This window comes from Gallinula chloropus, assembly GCF_964237585.1.
Source record: "Gallinula chloropus genome assembly, chromosome: 3".
NCBI classification, from domain to species: domain Eukaryota; kingdom Metazoa; phylum Chordata; class Aves; order Gruiformes; family Rallidae; genus Gallinula; species Gallinula chloropus.
Window position 1 is genome coordinate 11,008,549 of NC_140087.1, and position 19,895 is coordinate 11,028,443.

The 19,895-nt window shown below is 36.6% G+C and overlaps 1 protein-coding gene across 1 annotated transcript in view; it reads left to right on the top strand.

The window, feature by feature from the left end:
* Positions 1-19,895, top strand: part of AK9 (adenylate kinase 9) — a gene marked incomplete at its 5' end in the record, with an annotated part of 59,875 nt that overhangs the window by 31,665 nt on the left and 8,315 nt on the right. Inside the window, 12 exons of the mRNA XM_084261516.1 lie at positions 2,406-2,612; positions 3,450-3,568; positions 4,529-4,741; positions 5,314-5,580; positions 8,434-8,552; positions 11,044-11,263; positions 12,678-12,740; positions 13,470-13,670; positions 15,155-15,373; positions 16,677-16,890; positions 17,828-18,029; positions 19,177-19,323. Of these exons, the coding sequence (XP_084117642.1) occupies positions 2,406-2,612; positions 3,450-3,568; positions 4,529-4,741; positions 5,314-5,580; positions 8,434-8,552; positions 11,044-11,263; positions 12,678-12,740; positions 13,470-13,670; positions 15,155-15,373; positions 16,677-16,890; positions 17,828-18,029; positions 19,177-19,323 (2,191 nt within the window). The remainder of the gene's footprint in view (positions 1-2,405; positions 2,613-3,449; positions 3,569-4,528; positions 4,742-5,313; positions 5,581-8,433; positions 8,553-11,043; positions 11,264-12,677; positions 12,741-13,469; positions 13,671-15,154; positions 15,374-16,676; positions 16,891-17,827; positions 18,030-19,176; positions 19,324-19,895) is intronic.

Sequence of the window (19,895 nt, forward strand, 5' to 3'; positions counted from 1 at the left end):
CTGCCTTTCTGTGTTAGCTGAAGGCACTGATGTCAGACTTATTAAACAGTACACAAAGGAAAAATGATAAGATAAAGAAGCTAATCGGGACTGAAAATTACATGAGGCAGGGAATGGGAATCGAAACAACACCACCACGTTGCTGCTGCCAGAGACTGTTCATGATTCAGTAAAGACAAGGCAGTGGTGGTATCATCTAGGCACCTCTGTATCTTCTTCTAGCCAAGACAGAACTTTGCCTCAGGACTTTCAGAGCCTAACAAGGTCCAAATGGATACTAATTGCAGCCCCAGGAACTACTGAGCGTCTTTCTCCTTTTCTGTTAATGTGTCAGTATCAGGTTTTTTATTCCCTCTGGCTTTTCCAGCAAAACAAATGGCAGTAGATGAAACTATCCCTTTTATATTTTGTTCACCAAGTATGACAGCACATTTGATATGGTTTTGTCATGTTTACCATGAGTAGTACCTGTGAATTTCTTATTTATATTAATGCAGTCTTTCAATCTCTAACTTTTGTTTACTTTTCATGAGACATCGTTAGGAGACAGGCTTGGACTTCTCTGATCTTAAACAATTGACACAACAAATTTCTGTACAATGTATTTTAAGAGGTTAAAGCCTTTTCTTTCCCTCACTCATTAAACAAGTTCTTGTACTCAGATACAGCTTCATTAAAGCCAAAATTTTTTGTGAGAGTTTCTCATTTCAAGTATGCCCAGAGGGAAGGCATGATTATTTATTTGCTTATTTTTCATTCTTTTATTAATTCATATTTGTATTACTATTATTAACAGCATTTTTATACTCCTTGTTATCGTGGTTTAGTATATGTACACTGAGTGTATTGGCTGGCAGATGGGATTTACCTCCACAGTCTTTATCCTTTTATAACTAACTATCCTCTGAGAAATGGGTTCACTTTTGCATCTCATTGTTAGTAGAATTACCCCACACATACATCTGTCTATATTGCTTCATAGCATCAGTATTTGGATCCTGTAGGTCATAGGTTTAACATGTCTTTGCAAAAGGAAGCTTATTCTTAAGGTCCCTGTAAGCATATGCCTGAGAAAGTGCATGCAACAAAATGCTTCAAGAACACAGTAAACCTGGGTTGCTGCTACTTGCAGGGGCTTTCCCAATAGTGTAAGGGAAGCTGTTCCTGAGAATCCTGTGAATAACACAGTGACTCTCAGGTATGATGTGACTCTGGCTTTGGGAGGACCTTCAGCCTTCAACATCCACATCTTCTCCCTAGACTCAGTAGGATAAATAGAGGCCATGTCCATCTCTTCCAGGACAGTGTGTTATCTAGTAATTTTAGCACACTGATCAGTTTCACTGGGAAGAGCCAAAATGTCTCAACAGATAACTTATTCTAAAAGGGAGGTATTTGAAAACAAATTTTAAGATTGAAGAAGTACAAATAGATGTTTCAAGTATTGTTTTCTTTGGAGCTTTTAAAGTTATTATCAATGAGGAGAAATAGGATTTTTCTTTGAAATTGGCATCAATTCTTTTGCTATATTCAGTGTATTTTTCAATGCATACATGGTGCATAAATTATGCCATAATTATGCCATAGTGCATTAAATCTGCTCTTAACCTGAATATTTCATTACACATGCATGACCAACTTGTCTCTGAATACATAACAGTTAACCTCTTCATTAATTTCTGTACATTTATAATAACGTGCAATTGGAAAGATGCATTTGTAACTCTTAAGAGGCCTGGTTTAGGGGTTATCACACAAATGAGGCTTGAAATTAATTCCCCTTTTCAATTTTGTGGCATGCTTCATTGTGAAATGGAAGTGTTCCAGTTCTCTGAACAAATAGATCTAAATTTCAAGCTGTTTTAACACCCACAGTTTCTGCTTCATATAACTGGCAAAACTGTTCAGTACTCTGTAGAGATTAAACATCAGGTACCCTGGAATTGAGAGATTTCCATTACAGATCACCTTGTGGATCCTAATCTCTGTGTACCTGGCGTAGAATCATAGAGCTTTAAATGTCATCTAGTCCAACCCCTCTGCAGTGACCAGGGACATCGCACAGGTAGGCATCCAGTTGGGACTCCACAACCCCCCTGGGCAGCCTGTGCAAGTGCTCTGTCACCCTCACTGTGCAAAAATTCTTCCGTAAATAATAATAATTTGCTCTTGTTTATTTTCCTGGAGAAACATCAGTGTATGCTATATCAACATAAGGCATCTGAAATTTTAATTTGTGTAAAGTAGCAATGTAATAAATTATAATTGGGAGGGCAGGGGAAGCAGCGTTAAAAGAGTGCCACCACAGTTGGGGAAAAGAGAAATAATTCCAAAGCATAATGATAATTTTTAAATGCAAAACATTTTAGAGGACCATTTTCTTCTAAAACCTATTTGATTTTCAGAAATTACGCTACCTGAGTTTGCAGAGGATGATTTTCCAGATATACCAGAAATGGGAGCAATTAAAAGGAAGATTGACATTTTCATGCATGACTGGCAAACAGTGGAGTCAGAAATGAAGCAGTCATCTCTAGTTCAGGTTGTTGTTTTAGAGATTGCTGAGCAAACTCCAGAAAGCCTGCTTAATCAAACTGTGCTGGTTATGGAAAGTAAGTAATACAGATTATGTGGTTTTCACTTAACCTAACAAGAGGGATCTTGGAGAGCTTGTATGATGAATATTCTATGATTCTATGAAAATATTCCAGGCTGGGGGAGGTAGATTATACTCAGTTCTGCATTACTCACATGAAGTGGGAACAGGACGTGTATTCCGTGGGTGAGCTGTGAAGCATACAAGCAGCCTTTAAGACATAGGAAAAGTGGGGAAAATATATATATATATCAAAAAAATATATATGGCTATACAAATATGTATGTGATATCTCCCTCAGCATTCTGATAGTTCATTTGCAGTTACTTGCTCTATCAGTTCACGTCAGGATACTAGCCTGCGAAATGAAAAGACAACAAAGGTTCACTAATGTACAATATTTATTGAAGTTAATGAGACTTCAGGGTGTGTAATAATCTAATCTATCCACCTGCATAGATTGTTTTTCAAGACTAGATTTTTACAGTATTTGGGGGGGAGAAGTATTTGGGTTTTTTTGCAAATTACCTTTCTTCTTTTCCCAATCGCAAGCAGTAATGGCACTATTAGAATGTGTTTCTCTAACACTTTTGTAATGCAAGTTCTTACTGAAGATACCAATTTATTTCAAGAAGAAACCAACCCAGTAGAATTTCCATTTTTGTAGGAAGCAATATATTAATCCCTACAGCCAGGGAGAATATTTTTTCTATGAGTAGGAGAAATGCAATATACAGTTGGCATGATTTGCTTTCACTTATGTGCTTACTTTTATGGACAAAGAGTATTCTGGCCTAGCCAAATGAAAAAATATTGAAACAGAAAACAAACCCCAACCAAAAATCCTTTTCAGAACCTTTTCAATATCATGGTTGGGAATTATCTGATGAAGACATTGATGAGGAAGCAGAAGATCTGGATGCTGATAGTGATGATGAAGAAGAAGTTGAAGAGGAAAATGAAGATGAAGAGGTAAGCATGCAGGCTTTGTCTATTTATGCTTTTAACTTATTTATTTTCAGTTTGAACATAACACCAGAGAAGTCAGATTTTACACCTGAGTTTATATGACACAGTTTCAGCCTTCTACAGAATAAATATCAGCATATGCTTCAAGAACACATTTGTTTTATTCATGTGTTCTGGTTGATAGTTTTACTCCAGTGAGAAGCATAAATACCTGAAGCTAGCAGAGAGAATAAATGTACCTAGTTTTTTCCAGATGGCAAAGTGAGGTTTTATTAAAGAAACAAATGTGAACTTTGATTTCTGTCAACTCGGCAATGATTCTGTGAGCCATCATGTAGGCATCAGAAGATGCAGAGTCCTCATGTGCAATCTTCTGTTTCATCTCAGCTATTGATAATTTTCAAACACCCACCTTTATTAAATTAAAGGTCTACCTTTCTCTTATTTTCTCCCTATATTGAAAGATTCCCATCCTCAAATTTAACAGTAGAGGATATCGACATACTGTAGTGGAGATGTATTGAATAGATTTTTAAGAAATTATTATTATTGGATAAGTAATCTGACTTCATAGTACCAGCTCTCGCTGCCTTTTCTGAAGAAGTCTACTTCTGCACTTTTAGAAGCAACAAAACCTGAGTTTCAAGAACACAGTAGAAAAAGATTTTATCACAGATACTTCTCACCTAATTTTGGTCTACAACAGCTAATTATGTTATTAGAATTTTAAATGGTCATTCTTTTCTCAATGATTCTCTCACTAGATTAGACTGTTTTCTTACTGAATCTAAAAGGTGTGTGTGTTGAATAGACTTATATGCAGCTTACAAACTAGCTTGATAATACTATTCTCACTCAGTGCTCAATTGATGTATTTGGCATTACTTAATCTGTTCTTGACCTGCTTAATATAAGTGAATTACTGAAATGAAATAGCTTTGAAAATTTTCATAATATTTTCAGGATGAAGAAAAAGCCAAGGAAAAGAAAAGGCACATGGGAGACACAAACCACTTTTGTCCAGTCAGTCTGAAAGAGAACTTTGTCCTTTACCCAGGACTCTATGAACATGCAGCTAAATATCAAGAAAAGATCTATTACTTCTCAACTTCTGAGTACAGAGATAAATTTCTCAAGAACCCTGATGAGTATGTGGCTCACAATGAACCAATAAAAGTGAGAATCTTCAAAATTTTTTAAAGTAGACAATTGCAGATTAAAATAATTGTTTTCTGTTACCATTTATAATTGTTTATTATTGCTGTTTTCTAGGTATCAAATACAGCAGGCAAGCCCTTGAAATAAATAAAACACATTCCTACCCTAATGACTTTTTAGTGTATATTTAAATTAACACATTGAATTAGTGATGCAAATAAAGCATAAAAGAGGAAGGTTATAAAAGCTTAAACAATAATCATAAGATTTGATTAACAAATGACATATATTGGTATTTATTTACTATATTTAAGTCTTCTTTTGTAAGTGGAAGAAGGGTAAAAGAAGGAAAGATTTACTAGAAATGTCTGATAAAGTTTCATTTTACCTACTGCCATGGTGTATTTTTTCAGTATTTCCAAAGTGCAGGTAGTCTGAAGCAGCATTACAAAGCCTAGGAAAATTAAAATGCAGTATTATGTGACTGGTTTTGATGCAATGTTTATAATGATACTTTGGAAGTGAAAAAACAATAGGGTATGCACTGTAGACTCCACATTGTTACAAAATATTCTAATTTTTTTCTATAGGCTCCTCCTTTACGGGTGTGCTTACTTGGGACTCATGGAGCAGGGAAAACTACTTGTGCACGGCAGATAGCAGACAAATTAGGAATTTTCCATATTCAGTTTGAAGAATATCTGCAGGAATTAATCTTACCCAAAACTAAAGAGAAAGTTGGGCCTGATTTTGATGAGGAATCTGAAGAAGATGACAATAAAATGCCAATTCTATCACAGAAACTGGAAGACTTTTCTCAGACCATGACTGAAATTGAGACCGAAAAAAGCAAGCAGGTAATAATCTGATCCTCTTTATGTCCATACACAAAATAACCATTTTCAGACCAGAATAGGAATTCTCTATAAAATTCTTGGTATGTTAAATATTGAACTATTTACGTGATGAAATTTGGAAGTCACAGTTCTTGACTGTTTTCTTACAAATGCCACAAACATTCTTCTAAACGTTTCCAAGAATTATGTATAGATTTTTTTCTGAATAGAGGAGATAGATAGATAGATGCTAAATGGGGCAAAGGAAGCCAAACTGAGATGAATATAATAATAAAAAAGGTCAGAATAGTAACAGGAGTAATGGGAAGGTAAGGTTTCCCACAAGTATTTATAATATCCAGGTTCAGACTGCTCCATGTGCTCCAACTGCACAGGAGTTTAGAAAGGCTGACCAGCAGTGCTCTCTGTTCTCTTTTGGGCAGAAAATGCCTCTACTATCCCTGCACTCTGATCACCTCTGGTGAAAACATCAGAAATATTTACATGTTCATAATAGGGTAAATAAGTATTTTCTTAATACAGTAGGTTTTATAATCTGGGTTGTAGTGTGGTCTATTGGCAGCAGGGTCTCAAACCAGAAAAACCTCTTAAGTAGCATAAAATATGTGTTGCAGCTAAAAAAAAATTGTTTCAAATAACAGGAGATTCATGATACTAATAAAGTAGTGAACAATAGTTTTAAGAAAACTAGTTCTTTTTCTTAATCAGACTGAATACTGGTTCAAAATTGTAATAAATACAAATTCTAAACCCTGTCTCTTACAGGGTGTAATTTCTCTGAACAATAACCATTTACATACATGTTTATCAGGAGAGAGGGATTTCTTTATTAGGCAGTGATACATTAGGAAAAACAGACAGTGTTTCAATGCAAATAAATTCTTCTTTAGACAGCAATGGATACAATAAAAGCCTTTATTGTGTGGAGAAGTCTCAACACAGGCACACAGCATATAAATCTTTCAAAAGATGGATAGTACAAAGAAATCTAAAATCTACCTCCTAGACAATACAAAATAAGGTTTTATCCAGCTCTCAAAGCTTCAGGAAGAAATAACTTTCTGCATCACATTCCAAGAGCCATTTTTTGTGCTCCTGATATGTGACCTGTTCCTTCAAGTTACTAGTCATCAAAGACCTTCAGAAAATTCCTACTACAGGACCTAAGGTAAGGAAGCATGCAGGAGAAGCAGCAGGCTACAGAGGAGGCACACAGAAACAACATCCAGGCACAGCATGAGAAAGATGAGCACTCAGTGGAAGTGGAAACTTAGTTAAGGAATCTGAAGGGTAGCCAGAAGAATTTGGGATCATTTATGTAATCCGGACACATACAAGTCAATGGTTTGCATTCAGAGGTGCTCAGGAAGCAGCCAAGGGTGCACTCTAGGCCACTATTTTCTTGAAAAGCCAGGGAGGTCCCTGATAACTGTGTTCCTGATGGGAGGGAGTGTTCTTAATGAAATAATACAAGAGCAGGTAATATTGGAAGTAAATGCCTCAACACAGATGGAGTATAGGTCAAAATCATGGATGTCAGAACAAAATTTCAGGTTTTCATCAGTTAAATCAAAGAGGATGTTATTTTGGCAAGTCAGTTTACAACTTGGTCATCACAGCCAAAAGTGTTCCTGGCACTGATGGTTATGGCTGGCTCTAAATCAAGTTTATATTTTTGGCATCAATACATGTCTTACACAAAGGCACTGCTGTTAGAATTTTTTCCTCATCATCTTTTCATCTGCTGGTAAACAATCTTCTTCTACATTAGCACTTTTTATCACACTTCTTTACCTGATGGCATGACCAAAGCATAGCTGATGCCACTGCAGTTCAGTTTAGAAATCCATTCGTTGGTTCATGCATAAGACTCTAGAGGATAAGGTTATGGACTCCATAAGCATTTCTCTGAGTATGACTACCACTGGACTATCCCACTATTCTGTTTTCACTGACCCAATACCTGTCCAAAATAATTCCATTTAATTTCCTTCGTATCACTCTCATTTTGGTGCAAGACACTAGAAGTGTATCTATTCAAAGCTTAAGGTAAATATCAGCTATAATACTCAAAGCAAAAATACTGAAGGCAAACAAAACATACCATACACTCTTGGATGTTTAGCAAAAAGAATTCATCCTGGTTGTTTCAGTATGTGTCAACCAAAGTCTGCACAGCATCAACACGTCTGGGGAGCAACCTGAATTTCTTTACCCATAATATACAACTCATGTTTCTTTCCTTTTTCAAATACATATTATGAAAAAAAACATTTTCACAGAAACGTAACAGCTCAAGTTGATATGTAAATGCTCTGCATTTGACTAGTCATTAATACCACTACTGCTCTGCAGAACAATGTTATTTTTCTGATTTCTGTTCATGTGCCTGTGCCCAGTAACCTTACAAATCTTCCTTTGGGTTCCAGCAACAGATAAAAGTTGCTTTTAAAAAGTAAAAAAAAAACCCAAACATTTTGATGCAGAGCATGAGAACTTGTATAGCTAACTGGAAAGCTTCTTATGGGCAATTAGGAGAAACTGTGATCATTTCTGTTTCTGAACTGAGCATATGTATAACTAAATACTTAACAATTGTACTTGGGTTTAGTTTTCATTAAAACTCACAACAGCAATTGCCCCAACTCTAGGGAAATACCCAACTCCAAGCACATTGAAAATATCCCAAAATGCATAATGTAGTACACTGAAATATGGGAAACTAGTTTACTTTGTTTCTGCTGGTTTGAATCAAATGAAGGCAGTACCTTACTTGGTCAAAAATAATGTGTTGGGTAGATCTTTCTTTCTGGGTCATTTATTTATTTATTGGTGGATTTTCTTTATATAAAGGAAGTGGAGTTAACTGAAGAGGAAGAAGCAATCAAAGCAAATTTAATGAATAATGAGGCACTGCCTCCGGAAGTCCTTGATAACATTGTTCTTGACTGGTGGAGGAAAGAACCATTCAGGTAAATGTAATTAGAATCTCTTTCTTTAATCAGTCTTAGAAAGTGTATCATCTATTCTGTTCAGAGTTACAAATAACTGTTGCAGACATTACTTCAATGCTCTTATACTTCTTATTAATCATGAATCACCTCTCAGTCTTGGTTTTGTTCTCTATTTTGATTGATATTTTGACAGTAACATAATGTCTCATGTGCTCTACGCAGGACTGGACAAAAATAATCGGTGCATTTGATTTAAATCTCCTTAATAGCCAGGTAGTTTTTGTGGGCTTACAGGAACATACACAGATAAACCTTTTATGTTTTCATGTAATTAATAAATGTGGAGGGCTGGAATCAAGCTGTAACTATTGGTTTCCATATATTGTAAATATTGTGTGGAAGGCAAAGCCAAAGTATCAATTATCTCCAAAATAACACAGGATCAGGTTATCTTGTGCATTCATCACAATCTGCGCTCCAGTGATGTATCCACAACAGACTTCATATCAAAAAGTACATCCATAATACTGTAACAAATGTGGATTATTGTTGCATAAATAAATAACATCATTGACTCCTAGAAAACAGACTGGCTTTTTAGGTTGTAATTTCAGCAGGGACAAATTCCTCTTCTATCTATTCCATTCATTTCTGTCCAGGTCATAACTGCTGGCATCTTGACCATTAGGTTTCTATTTCTAACAGTGTAACAACTGCCTTAAAAGGAATAAACAAGATCCTCAAATAAATTTTGCCCTGTTAGCCCACAGATAGGGGACAACATTCTCTTAGTGGTGTAAAAATAGGAACAACCGTTTTAGGATGAAAAGATGAAAAAAACAAAACCTCAGCATTACTCATAATGAGATATTGGGAGTGGTGAGGCTAATATGTCAGAGGGATAGGATGCTATCCAGAAGGACCTGGACAGGCTGGAGAAGTGGGCCCAGGTGAACCTCATGCGGTTCAACAAAGCCAAATACAGGGTCCTGCACCTGGGTCGGGACAATCCCCAATATCCATACAGGTTAGGAGATGATGTGCTTGAAAGCAGCCCTGAGGAACAGGACGTGGGAGCACTTGTGGATGAAAAGCTGGACATGAGCCACCAATATGCATCTGCAGCCCAGAAGGCCAACTGCATCCTGGGCTTCATCAAAAGAAGTGTGGCCAGCAGATTGAGAGAGGTGATTCTGCCTCTCTACTCTGCTCTGGTGAGACCCCACCTGGAGTACTGTGTCCAGCTTCGGAGCCCTCAACACAAGAAGGACATGGACATGTTGGAGAGCATCCAGAGGAAGCCACAGAAATGATCAAGGGGATAGAGCCCCTCTCCTATGAAGACAGGCTGAGAGTTGGTCTTGTTCAGCTTGGAGAAGAGAAGGCTCCAGGGGGATGTTAGAGCAACCTTCCAATACCTGAAAGGTGCCTATAAGAAAGCTGGGGAAGAACTGTTCACAAGTGTATGCACCAGTAGGATGAGGTTTAATGGTTTTAAACTAGAAAAGAGAACATTTAGGTTGGATATTAGGAAAAAATTCTTCAGTGTGAGGGTGGTGGATCACTGGAAAAGGTTGCCCAGAGAGGTAGTGGAGGGCCCATCCCTAGAGATATTTAAGGTCAGGCTTGATGGGGCTCTGAGCAACCTGATCTAGTGAAGATGTCCCTGCTTACTGCAGGGGGGTTAGGATAGATGACTTCTAAAGGTCCTTTCCAACCTATAATTTTATGATTCTATGATTGTATTTAAATTCAGTTTCATCAGGGATTGTATAGCAGAAGACAACCTTCATCACAATATATGTAATCATCAATATCCTCCACCCAACTGTTTCCCACAGCATCCAGGACCACCTGTTCTTCCATCCACTTCCACTTCTTGCAGGTTCTTTGGTTTTCTGCAGTTTTGCAATGTATCCTATTAAGGGCTAAAATAACAAAGAGAAATAGTAACTTTTAATTAACACACATTCAGCTTTGCAGAACTACTCGTCTAATGTGAGACTGTAGGAGCTCCAACAGTCCATAGAGCTTTCCAGTATATATGACCTATTTTTAATAGCTGCAGGAAGGGAGATGTAGGTCATGCTGACTGGTAAAACTCTTGTCCTATACTAGAAAAGAAATTATCAGGCGACAAGCTTTCTGTGGCAGATATTAGCAAACACATTTGGGTCACCTTTTTGAAAGTGGTGGCTAACAAGTACTGGTTTTGGAGTCATACAAGCAGTACTGAAGACACAATTTGGGTTTTTTAAAGTTACTTTAAGTAATTAACCTCTGCACATTATAAGCTTAGAAGAAATAAATTTGGTATCAATTAAAACACATAGTGAAGTATCAGGTTTACACTGTCAACAGTTAATACCTTAAAGTATTTTTTAAGTTGACTTTTAATATATACATTTAATAAGGGAATTTCTTTTTCCTTTTTCAAATTAATTGCATTTTCACTGTGTTGCATTTTAAACTACATTATGTAATGATAAATACCCTCTTTTCCAATTAGATCCACAGGATTTATACTGGATGGTTTCCCTCGTACTTCACATGAAGCTCAGTATTTGTCAGAACGAGGACTCTGTCCTGATGTTGTGGTTTATATTCAAGTAGAAGAAAGTGACGTTCTTGACCGTCTTTTTCCTCCACGTTTGGAAAAATGGAAAGAAAGACAGTATAAAAAAATGGAAAATAAAAAGAAACTGAAAGAGTTGAAAGCAAAAATAAGGGTAAGTTTTCAGTCCTGTCTACTTTTTTGTTATTTCAGCAGCACAGTTATGAACATAGATTCTAAAACTTCCAAAGCAGTGAAGCACACACAGAGAGCTATGGGAGTCAGGAGACAGCCCCACATATTCACAGCATTCCTGGATTTTCCACAGGAACTAAAAAGAATTTGGGGCTCCTTTCCTCCTCTGTGCAGTTAATTCGTGCAGGGGGTTAGATATCATGCAGACCTAGGTTACTTACTTGGAGTAACCTGAAACCTCTATGCAGACATGTACAATCAGAACATGCAATATATTTGAGGTTCCTATCTTTGTATAGAAGTGAGATGACATACTTCACGTGTGCTGTCTGCAAAGGTCTAAGTTATTACAGAGCAGCTGACACACAGGACATCAGTACAACAGAGTCTGAGACAAGGCTCATACACTACCAGTGTGTTGCAGTAGCTTTTAGTTACACATAGAGTATTTTTCCATAGCATCCAGTTGATGAGCAAGTCAGAAAGGTGCTGTGAGAGCGCAGCACTGCTGGGTATACTGTTATCCTTTATTTTGTTACTTGAGTCAGGGAAAAGCAGACAGACCAATTGAACACTGTCCTAAAGTTCCCTTCTCCATTGGAAGAAGCTAGCAACAGGATACTGAGAGCAATGAGTTCACCTGTAGTGCTGCGTTATTCAGGAACACCAGAGTTCAGTCACAAGAGTAGAGAAAATTAGTCTGTGCATAGTTTCTTGTTTCTCTGCTTAGAATGCTCTGGTATCCAGGCCATTTTGCTTGGAGGTAACATGGATTTCTCAACATGCACTGTTGCCATTATACTCAGTTTTTCTCAGTTCAGGTGAGAGTATTACAGTATGCAAGAACTGCAGTTACAGGTTGAAACCCCTGCAGCCCCACTGGCCTTATGTAGAATGCTTCTGCATATCACTTCTGAGTTAGCATTTAGCCATTAGGTGTTTGACACGTATCTACTGAGGGTGTATGGGGGACTACGTTTCAAATGCTTATAACGTAGTCAAAATTGGGCAGTTTTAAACAAGCTTAGGGAACAGCACACATTTATTACTATCCTCAGTCACCCCTTTGCCAAATGGCAGGAGCCACAAGTAGAAACTCTGTAGCTTAACAATAAAAGTAGTATTTTCAGTGTGATCAGAATCACAGACTTCTCCCCTAATCTCAAGTTGTCAAGTTATTTTTACTTAAATTTACTCACATGTTGACCTAGAAGAGAGGCATACCTGGTTTGCAAAATTTTAAGATGCACAGATAGCATTTTTTAACACTAGAAGCACTAAAATCAGAACCGTGAAGTGAAAGGAACATTGATTCTAGGTCACACTACCAATACTCAGAAGAGAGCTTTTATTAAAAATGTCATTGTCTTGTTACACCTTTTTTTCACTAACAGGATGAGAGGATTGCTAGAAGAAGGGAAGAACTTTTAGCAGAAAAAAATCAAAAGAAGCAGGAGGTAAGAAAACAAGCTAATGATACTAAATAGAAGTGTCTCCATTCATCTTATAAATTTTGAAGTCAGAAAACAGTTTTCAGGGCAATGTAGAATAATAAAAATGTGCTAGGCTGTCAGAAACTTCTACTTTCTAAAATAATTTGATGTTTAAATTGTTTTGACTCGTGAACACTATAAACACTTTTAAAAGAATTCTCAATATGTGCTCCAATTCAGCAAAATACTTTGGAATACGTTTTATGTATTTAATTTGTAAGCATAAGAGTAGCCTCACTAATTGCAATTGGGCATGTATTTTAAATACCCTGTCAAACTGATGGTTAATTGTACCAGGATTTCTGCCCAACCTCAATTACACAGCGTATTTATAAATGCATTCATGTACTACTTGACTGCTCATGAAATTCTGTCAACTACACTTGGAGCTAGCAAGCTTCTTTATACCAAAGTTCTGGCAAAGTACGATACTCTGCATGAAAGTAAGACCCCTCTTACCAAAACTGTGGTTGGAACTGGTACTGTGCTTCACTGCATACACTATGCAATACCTTTGTATTGTGTTCCTCAATATGATTCTGGAATTTACTATATTTTTTGATACCCAAAACTAAAGTTTTGTTGAATAGATGATTTTTCTAATTAAAGGAGAAGCAAAGATACTCTATGTTCTTTCAAAACATCTGTGTCCTAGACATGAGGCAACAAAAATATCTTACCTTACCTTCACAGGCTTTAGCAAATAAGGAGCAATATGAAGCCACTGATGAGGAAGATGAGAATGAAAATGAAGATGCTGAAGCTTTATTTGAAGAAGAGTTATTAGAAGAAGAAGACACTGATGAAGAACAGGAGCTTGATGCTGTTGATCGCATACAAAATGAAATTGTAGAACAGTTTAATTCAGAAATAGTCAGTTTACAAGATGTACAGGTACCTAATCCACTGCTTATTGAGTTGAATTATATGATTGCATGATGCAAGAGGAGTTTTCAGTTTTATTCTAGTTGTCAAACTCAAAAGTTAAAGTGCTTAAATGTGCTGCTGTACTCATGATCTAAATATGTGAGCAAGATGACAGCTCTAGTGAGAAGGTTCAAAAAGTATAGAATTTACAAGACTAATATTGTGGGGAAAAAATACAAAGGAAAGTTTGGGTGAACCAACCCAGTCCTGGGGCTCTTAATTCCTTTCTAATAGGTCAGTTGATGCAAGAAACCAGAGAGTCATAAATATAGGAACTGCATTTCAAAATCATTTTAAGGCAAAATTTTTATTATTAGACAACTGTAATTTTTTATACAGTTCTTTGTAATGTAATTTGCTTGAAATCAGTACAGTTATGTATGATGAGGTAACTTCATCTAACTACATATCTGCAACATTAATGCCCGTGTCTAAGGCAGTAAGTAGTGCCATCAGTGCCATCTGTTTACTATAAACTAAGTATCCTGCTTCAGGAGGAAGCTAATAATGATTCACAAGAAATTCTATCCACTGACCAGAAAGAAAGTTTACAGAAATAGTTGGCCAAGACATAGATAGAAGATTTCCAGGATGAATCCAAACTTTACCAAGGCTGTGACTGATTCAAGGTTCACTTTATTTTAATAGTTAATAGATTAAATGTCAGATGAATTACAAATAAACTCCTAACAATCTTTGCATAACAAGAGTGCATAAACTGTGTGGAAAAGATTAAAATTACACAGAAGTAGTATCATATAATAGAATTATATATTGGGACTAGATATGACAACCTCTAGTTACATTTTATTCAGTATTTTTCCCATTTTTTTAATTACAAGAACATTTATGCCTTTAGAAATAACTTTAAATAACTTACTATTTCTGAATCATTACTCAAGAGGACTCTTTATTGTTTTTTGATTCTTTAATTGCTGGTTCTCTGTGACATTGTGGAGAAACTAAATGATGACTTTAAAACACAGTTTCACATGTACAAGTCTTAGGTTGCTAGGAAAAAAATGCAGAAAATAGGATTTTTATATTTTGTTCAATAGGATGGGTAATAATAAGTCACCAGAGAGCAGCAATGTTTTTAGAGAGTAACTATATAAGCCATCCTAAATTGTTTGGAGTAGGGAAAGAATGGGATTTGATTATTTTTTTAATAAAAGATATTTCTCAAACTTTAGCTTTATTGTGGTAGATTCCCCGAAGTGAACTGTCAGATTGTCCTCTAGAGATTTTTATTGGGTTTTTTTAGTGTGATGCTTAACACAGTCTGGATAATTTAAACTTCAATGGGCAGGGAGACCAATTCTACAATCAAATTTTGCTGATTTACACGTGCTCAGGCAATGCCTGATCATTCACAGAAAAAACTTGCTGTCATTATTAAAAACCTGACTGTGTTTCTAATTCTAGTGTTTCATTATGTTTTGATTAACCAGGAAGAACTTGAAAAATTGCAAATACCACAAGTGGAGATCGATGGAGGACGGAAACCTCACGTTGTGTACTACCAAATACACAGGGAGCTGAATTCTCTCATGGAGAATCGAGAGAGCCTTTTTGAGAAATGCTACCCGATAACTTTGCCACTTGCACAGAAGATGCTACTTTTCTCATATAAATTTCCAAGTTCTTTTGGTCAGTGGGATCCAATCAAGGTAATGTTTTTTAATAGCTGAAGAATATTTTCAAGAAGTAGTACTTTTAAAAAATACATTTTGCATAAAAAACCTCCGAATGACAGTATTTCTTCTGTCATTTCCAAACACTGAACTCTAGTTTAAACGTGAAATTCTTGTTAGTCCCTACAAGCTAGACTTGGCACTTTGTTCTATTAGATTTCTTTACATTTATTAATTCCATTTCTCCAGTTCATTCATTATTGCTGTATAGTGGTTTTTTATCAGCCAAAAAGTACGATTCAGTTAGAAGACATAGAAAGCTATTAGATAAAATCAGAGTGGTGTGCTAACAGTGGAAAGGTATGTACTTACAATAATGAAAGGGAAATAGGGTCATTTTGAAGGCATTTAGTATATAATAGAAAGGACAAAATTGATTAAGGACTGGAGAGCTTTTTGTAGAAAGGCAGATAGAGTATATGCCAAGAACTTTTAGATTGAATTGGGAGGGAGGGGAAGTAGTTATGCGACTGATTAGATAAGCAGAGAATAAAAATGAGGAGATGAGGAAGGAATGGGAGCAGATATGCAGTAGAACAGACTCCTGACATCTTATAAAATGAGGGCCAGCACCCTGAAATGACTTGATGCAGGAATAAGAACCTAAGAATCAGAGAAGGATCTGGCAAGGTAATGGCACACAGCAGGACAGTCCAGATCAACTTATCTACAAATTTACTGACTCCTTCAAAGAATACTAATAGATTTGTGAGGTATGCTTTCCCTCTACAAGAAGCTGAGTTGGCTTTTACACATTATTTCATCAGCAGTGAATGTATTTTACCACAAACTTTTCTGACTTGCCTTGTTGTGGTTTTACACTTCACCACAATGTAAGTATTGATGCTCTTTTCTGTTTTCTTCATTTGTACATGACTTCTGCCAAATACCATATTCTCTGTGCATCCCCCACTGTCAGGCAGATAAGTGGTTTATATTCACAGAGGAATAAAATTGTTTTATTCTTTGAAAATTAAAAAAATTATCACGTTATACCTCTACATTCTTTTGACAGTCAGAAAGTGTTACAGTACCACCTACTGGAAATAGGGAATATTTCTCTCTTCAGTGTTTAGCTTTTTGTTCAGGAATTACATATGTATAGAACTTGCTCCCAGGCAATATATTATTTCCATATGTATGAACTTCCAAATGCTTTGATGGTTTGTTTCACACAGTTGGTACTCCTGCACCTGCCCACAAAGCTACTCCTGTGGGACTGGGGGAGAGGAGCTTTGACAAACCTAATCAACTACTTCCCATTTTATGTATTCTGCAGCTAAGTGAAGGAGATGCAATCAAGCCACAACAAAGCCATGAAAACAGATTCTTCCCTGTAATCCATCGACAATCTATTTACTTCTTTTCAAGTAAAAAAAATAAAGAAATATTTATGAAAAATCCCATCAAATATATTCGTCAACCAAAACCTAGACCAGCTGTGCCTGTTAAGATTGCAATTGTGGGACCTCCAAAATCTGGAAAGACTACAGGTAGGAGCCAGTATTATCTATAAAGCAAAACCTGATCTAATGACTGAAGCTGTATCTGTCACCACTCCTATTAAAAAGTCATAAACCACTAATATTGTTGGTCTTCCTTCTTTTCTTGCTGGGCATTGAATCCTTTAGCCACATTCTCTAGTGTTTCATTTTACAGCCAGATATTTATGCATTTCCAATTTGAATTTCATCCAAGCTTCTTAAGAAGTTACTGTCTTGTACTGGCACTTAGAAAATCCAGACTTACACTATTTATACTCCTTGTATTATTTCTGATTATTTTCTAATTGTTTCTTCTCTCTTTCAGTCAATATGATCTAATGTACAATAAAGAAATTTCCCTAGGATTAAGGATGAGAACCCAAAACTCCACGTTCCTCAGTCTGTTTCCAAATTTCTAGATTAAAAAACCTCAAGATTTCCATCTTTCTCCCTTCTCCTTCTTCCTCCATGACTTTCAATCCTCAGATCTCTGCCTTGAACAGTTGGAAGAGAGAATTCAGTTTACAACATAGCTTAATGATTAAAATAGGGTTTTAGAAAAGGCAAGACAGCTAAGTGCTCTCATATTAAGGATAAAATTTTAACCATATTTTCCATTTCCTGAGTAAATGTTCTAACTGCTATCATGTTCTGAAAAAGGCACCAGTGGCAGCATATTTTCTAAGATATTTTGTAATAATATTGACTTGCTTCTGAGGTTTGTGCTGAACTGAATGCTGTTAGTGCATAAGGCTTGCTCTGCACATAGGCCCTTTAGGGGCCTGAGCAGGGTTAGCTGCCCACTTACCAAGAGGATATGCTGGAAATTAGCCAGGGAATGAGCTGAGCAAGTAGCTTCTAAGATTAAGGACTGACTTGTAACTGACAACTAGGTTGTGATGTTGCTTATGTAAAAGTTGTTTGAGGAAGTCAAAATGTTTTGCAGTTGCCAGGAAATTTGCAAGTGTATATGGGTTACTGCGCCTGAGTATGGGAGATGCCATACGGCTCGTGTTAAACAACCAGCCAGGGACCGAGTTGGCCCTTATGTTAAAGCAGCATCTTCACAAAGGACTGACCGTACCTGATGAACTGGCCATCCAAGCTCTAGATGTGGCCCTGATGAACCACGTGTGCAATACCACTGGGTAAGAGTCTTGTTTGGGTTTGGGGGTGTTTTTCAAGACACGGCAGTTCCTTCATAGGCAGTGATTCCCCTGTTATCACACTAAAACAATTTCACTAAAACTCATCAGTGGTTTATGCATTAAGAAAATGAGGTTTTTTGCAGGAAACCAAACTGAAGCATGATCTTCCGCGATTTTCAAGCAAGTATATTCCAGAAAATCCAAGTAACGTCATTTATGAAAGTTACCTTTTTTTCAGTCAATAAGCCAATATTTTCTATTCTCCTTTGAGAACTACAATTTTATCTCTCTTATACCAACTCCAGTACCAACATGGACACATCTGATTCTCTTTGGTCACGCAGACCGGTTCAGTACTCCAAGCTTTTTCTGGTTTTGTTAACAACTGAAGTTATTAAGGAGGAACTGAAACCTGTGAGTCTTTCCACCACATTCATATGTGATCCTGATTTCCTAGGCTTTTTCTCCACCACTGAAACTCCTTCCACACTGAGCAGACTTAAAAAGCTTCATGGTCATGATTTCAAGACATTCAACTCCTCTGCTCAAAAGGGAGAATTGTTACAGGCAATTCAGGCATAATGCCTGAAAATTGTTTGAGCTTCGGATTAGAATTATTTCAACTTTTATTTCATGTTAAATACTGAAATACTGTTTCAGTATATTTTGCCCCAGTATTACCTAATATGTGAAAAGCATTTCTTCTTCGGTATTATTAAAAAACTTCTTGATTGCTATAAATCATTTTACTTTTCACTTTAAAAACTACTCGTCCTAATGCACATGGAGATTTCCCATGTTAGAATTAGGTTTCTGAATGAGTGACATGTCAGAATTTTGAAGTTCACCAGGTTTACAAGTCAGATCCATCCACTTATACTCCTATACCTTTTGCCCTTTGTGTACTTCCTTTTCTCTTTACTATTTCTTATTCTAGATACTTCTTGGATGGTTGTTTTTATTTGAATTTTGACTGCAAATTCTTAGGAGTGTGGACCGTGTCTCTTAAGTCAGGGCAGTGATAACTTCATGGTAGAGATATAGACTTTTGGTTTTATTGAGAATGTACTAGGAATACACATTTACTTCAATGGTTAATCAGAAATGGACTTCTTAGGAAAACTGTCCTACTTCTGTCTGTATGCAGAGTTGTAATTGATGGATATCCTGTAACAAGACAACAAGTAAACCTCTTGGAATCAGCTAGGATAATTCCAATGAAAATCTTTGAATTAGAAATGGATACCAAGGAAGTGTTCAGAAGAGCACTGCTGGATAAGGAAAGTATGAATAGGTAATGATGCTCCCTGATAGCTGTATTTTTATCCACATGATATTCCCATTTCTTTATTTACGTGTCCCTCAGTGCTGTACCCAGGGAAGCTGTATCCAACCTGGTGCATAACCCAGCCGTCTCCGAACTCCACATATAAAATGACATGGGCATCAGTCCCTCTACATTCTAATGCTTTGATTTTCATAGGCCAGAAACAAAGGCATAAGGAATTTGTGGCACGGTCTGGCCAGAGCCCCTGATGGTATGATTGAGGTCACAGACGTGCAATGCTGTGCACCCACTGCTTACTTTAATTGGTTTAAATGAAACAGTTTATCAGAAATGTTACTAGTTCACTCTGAAGTTTATTATTCATCAGATTGATTATCATCATCGTAAGGGAAATGATACTTCATCTAATAAGCTCTCTTTTAAGTCTTAATTGGGGTTCCTTTAAAAAGATGGAAACATATATTTTAATAATGTATTAATTACTCACCTCAACCTTTGAATTCAGCTCACTCCCTTCTTTGTTTCTCTAAGGAGAAGAATATTCTGTTTAAAGAGCTGTTGGTTGTTTTTGAGGAAGA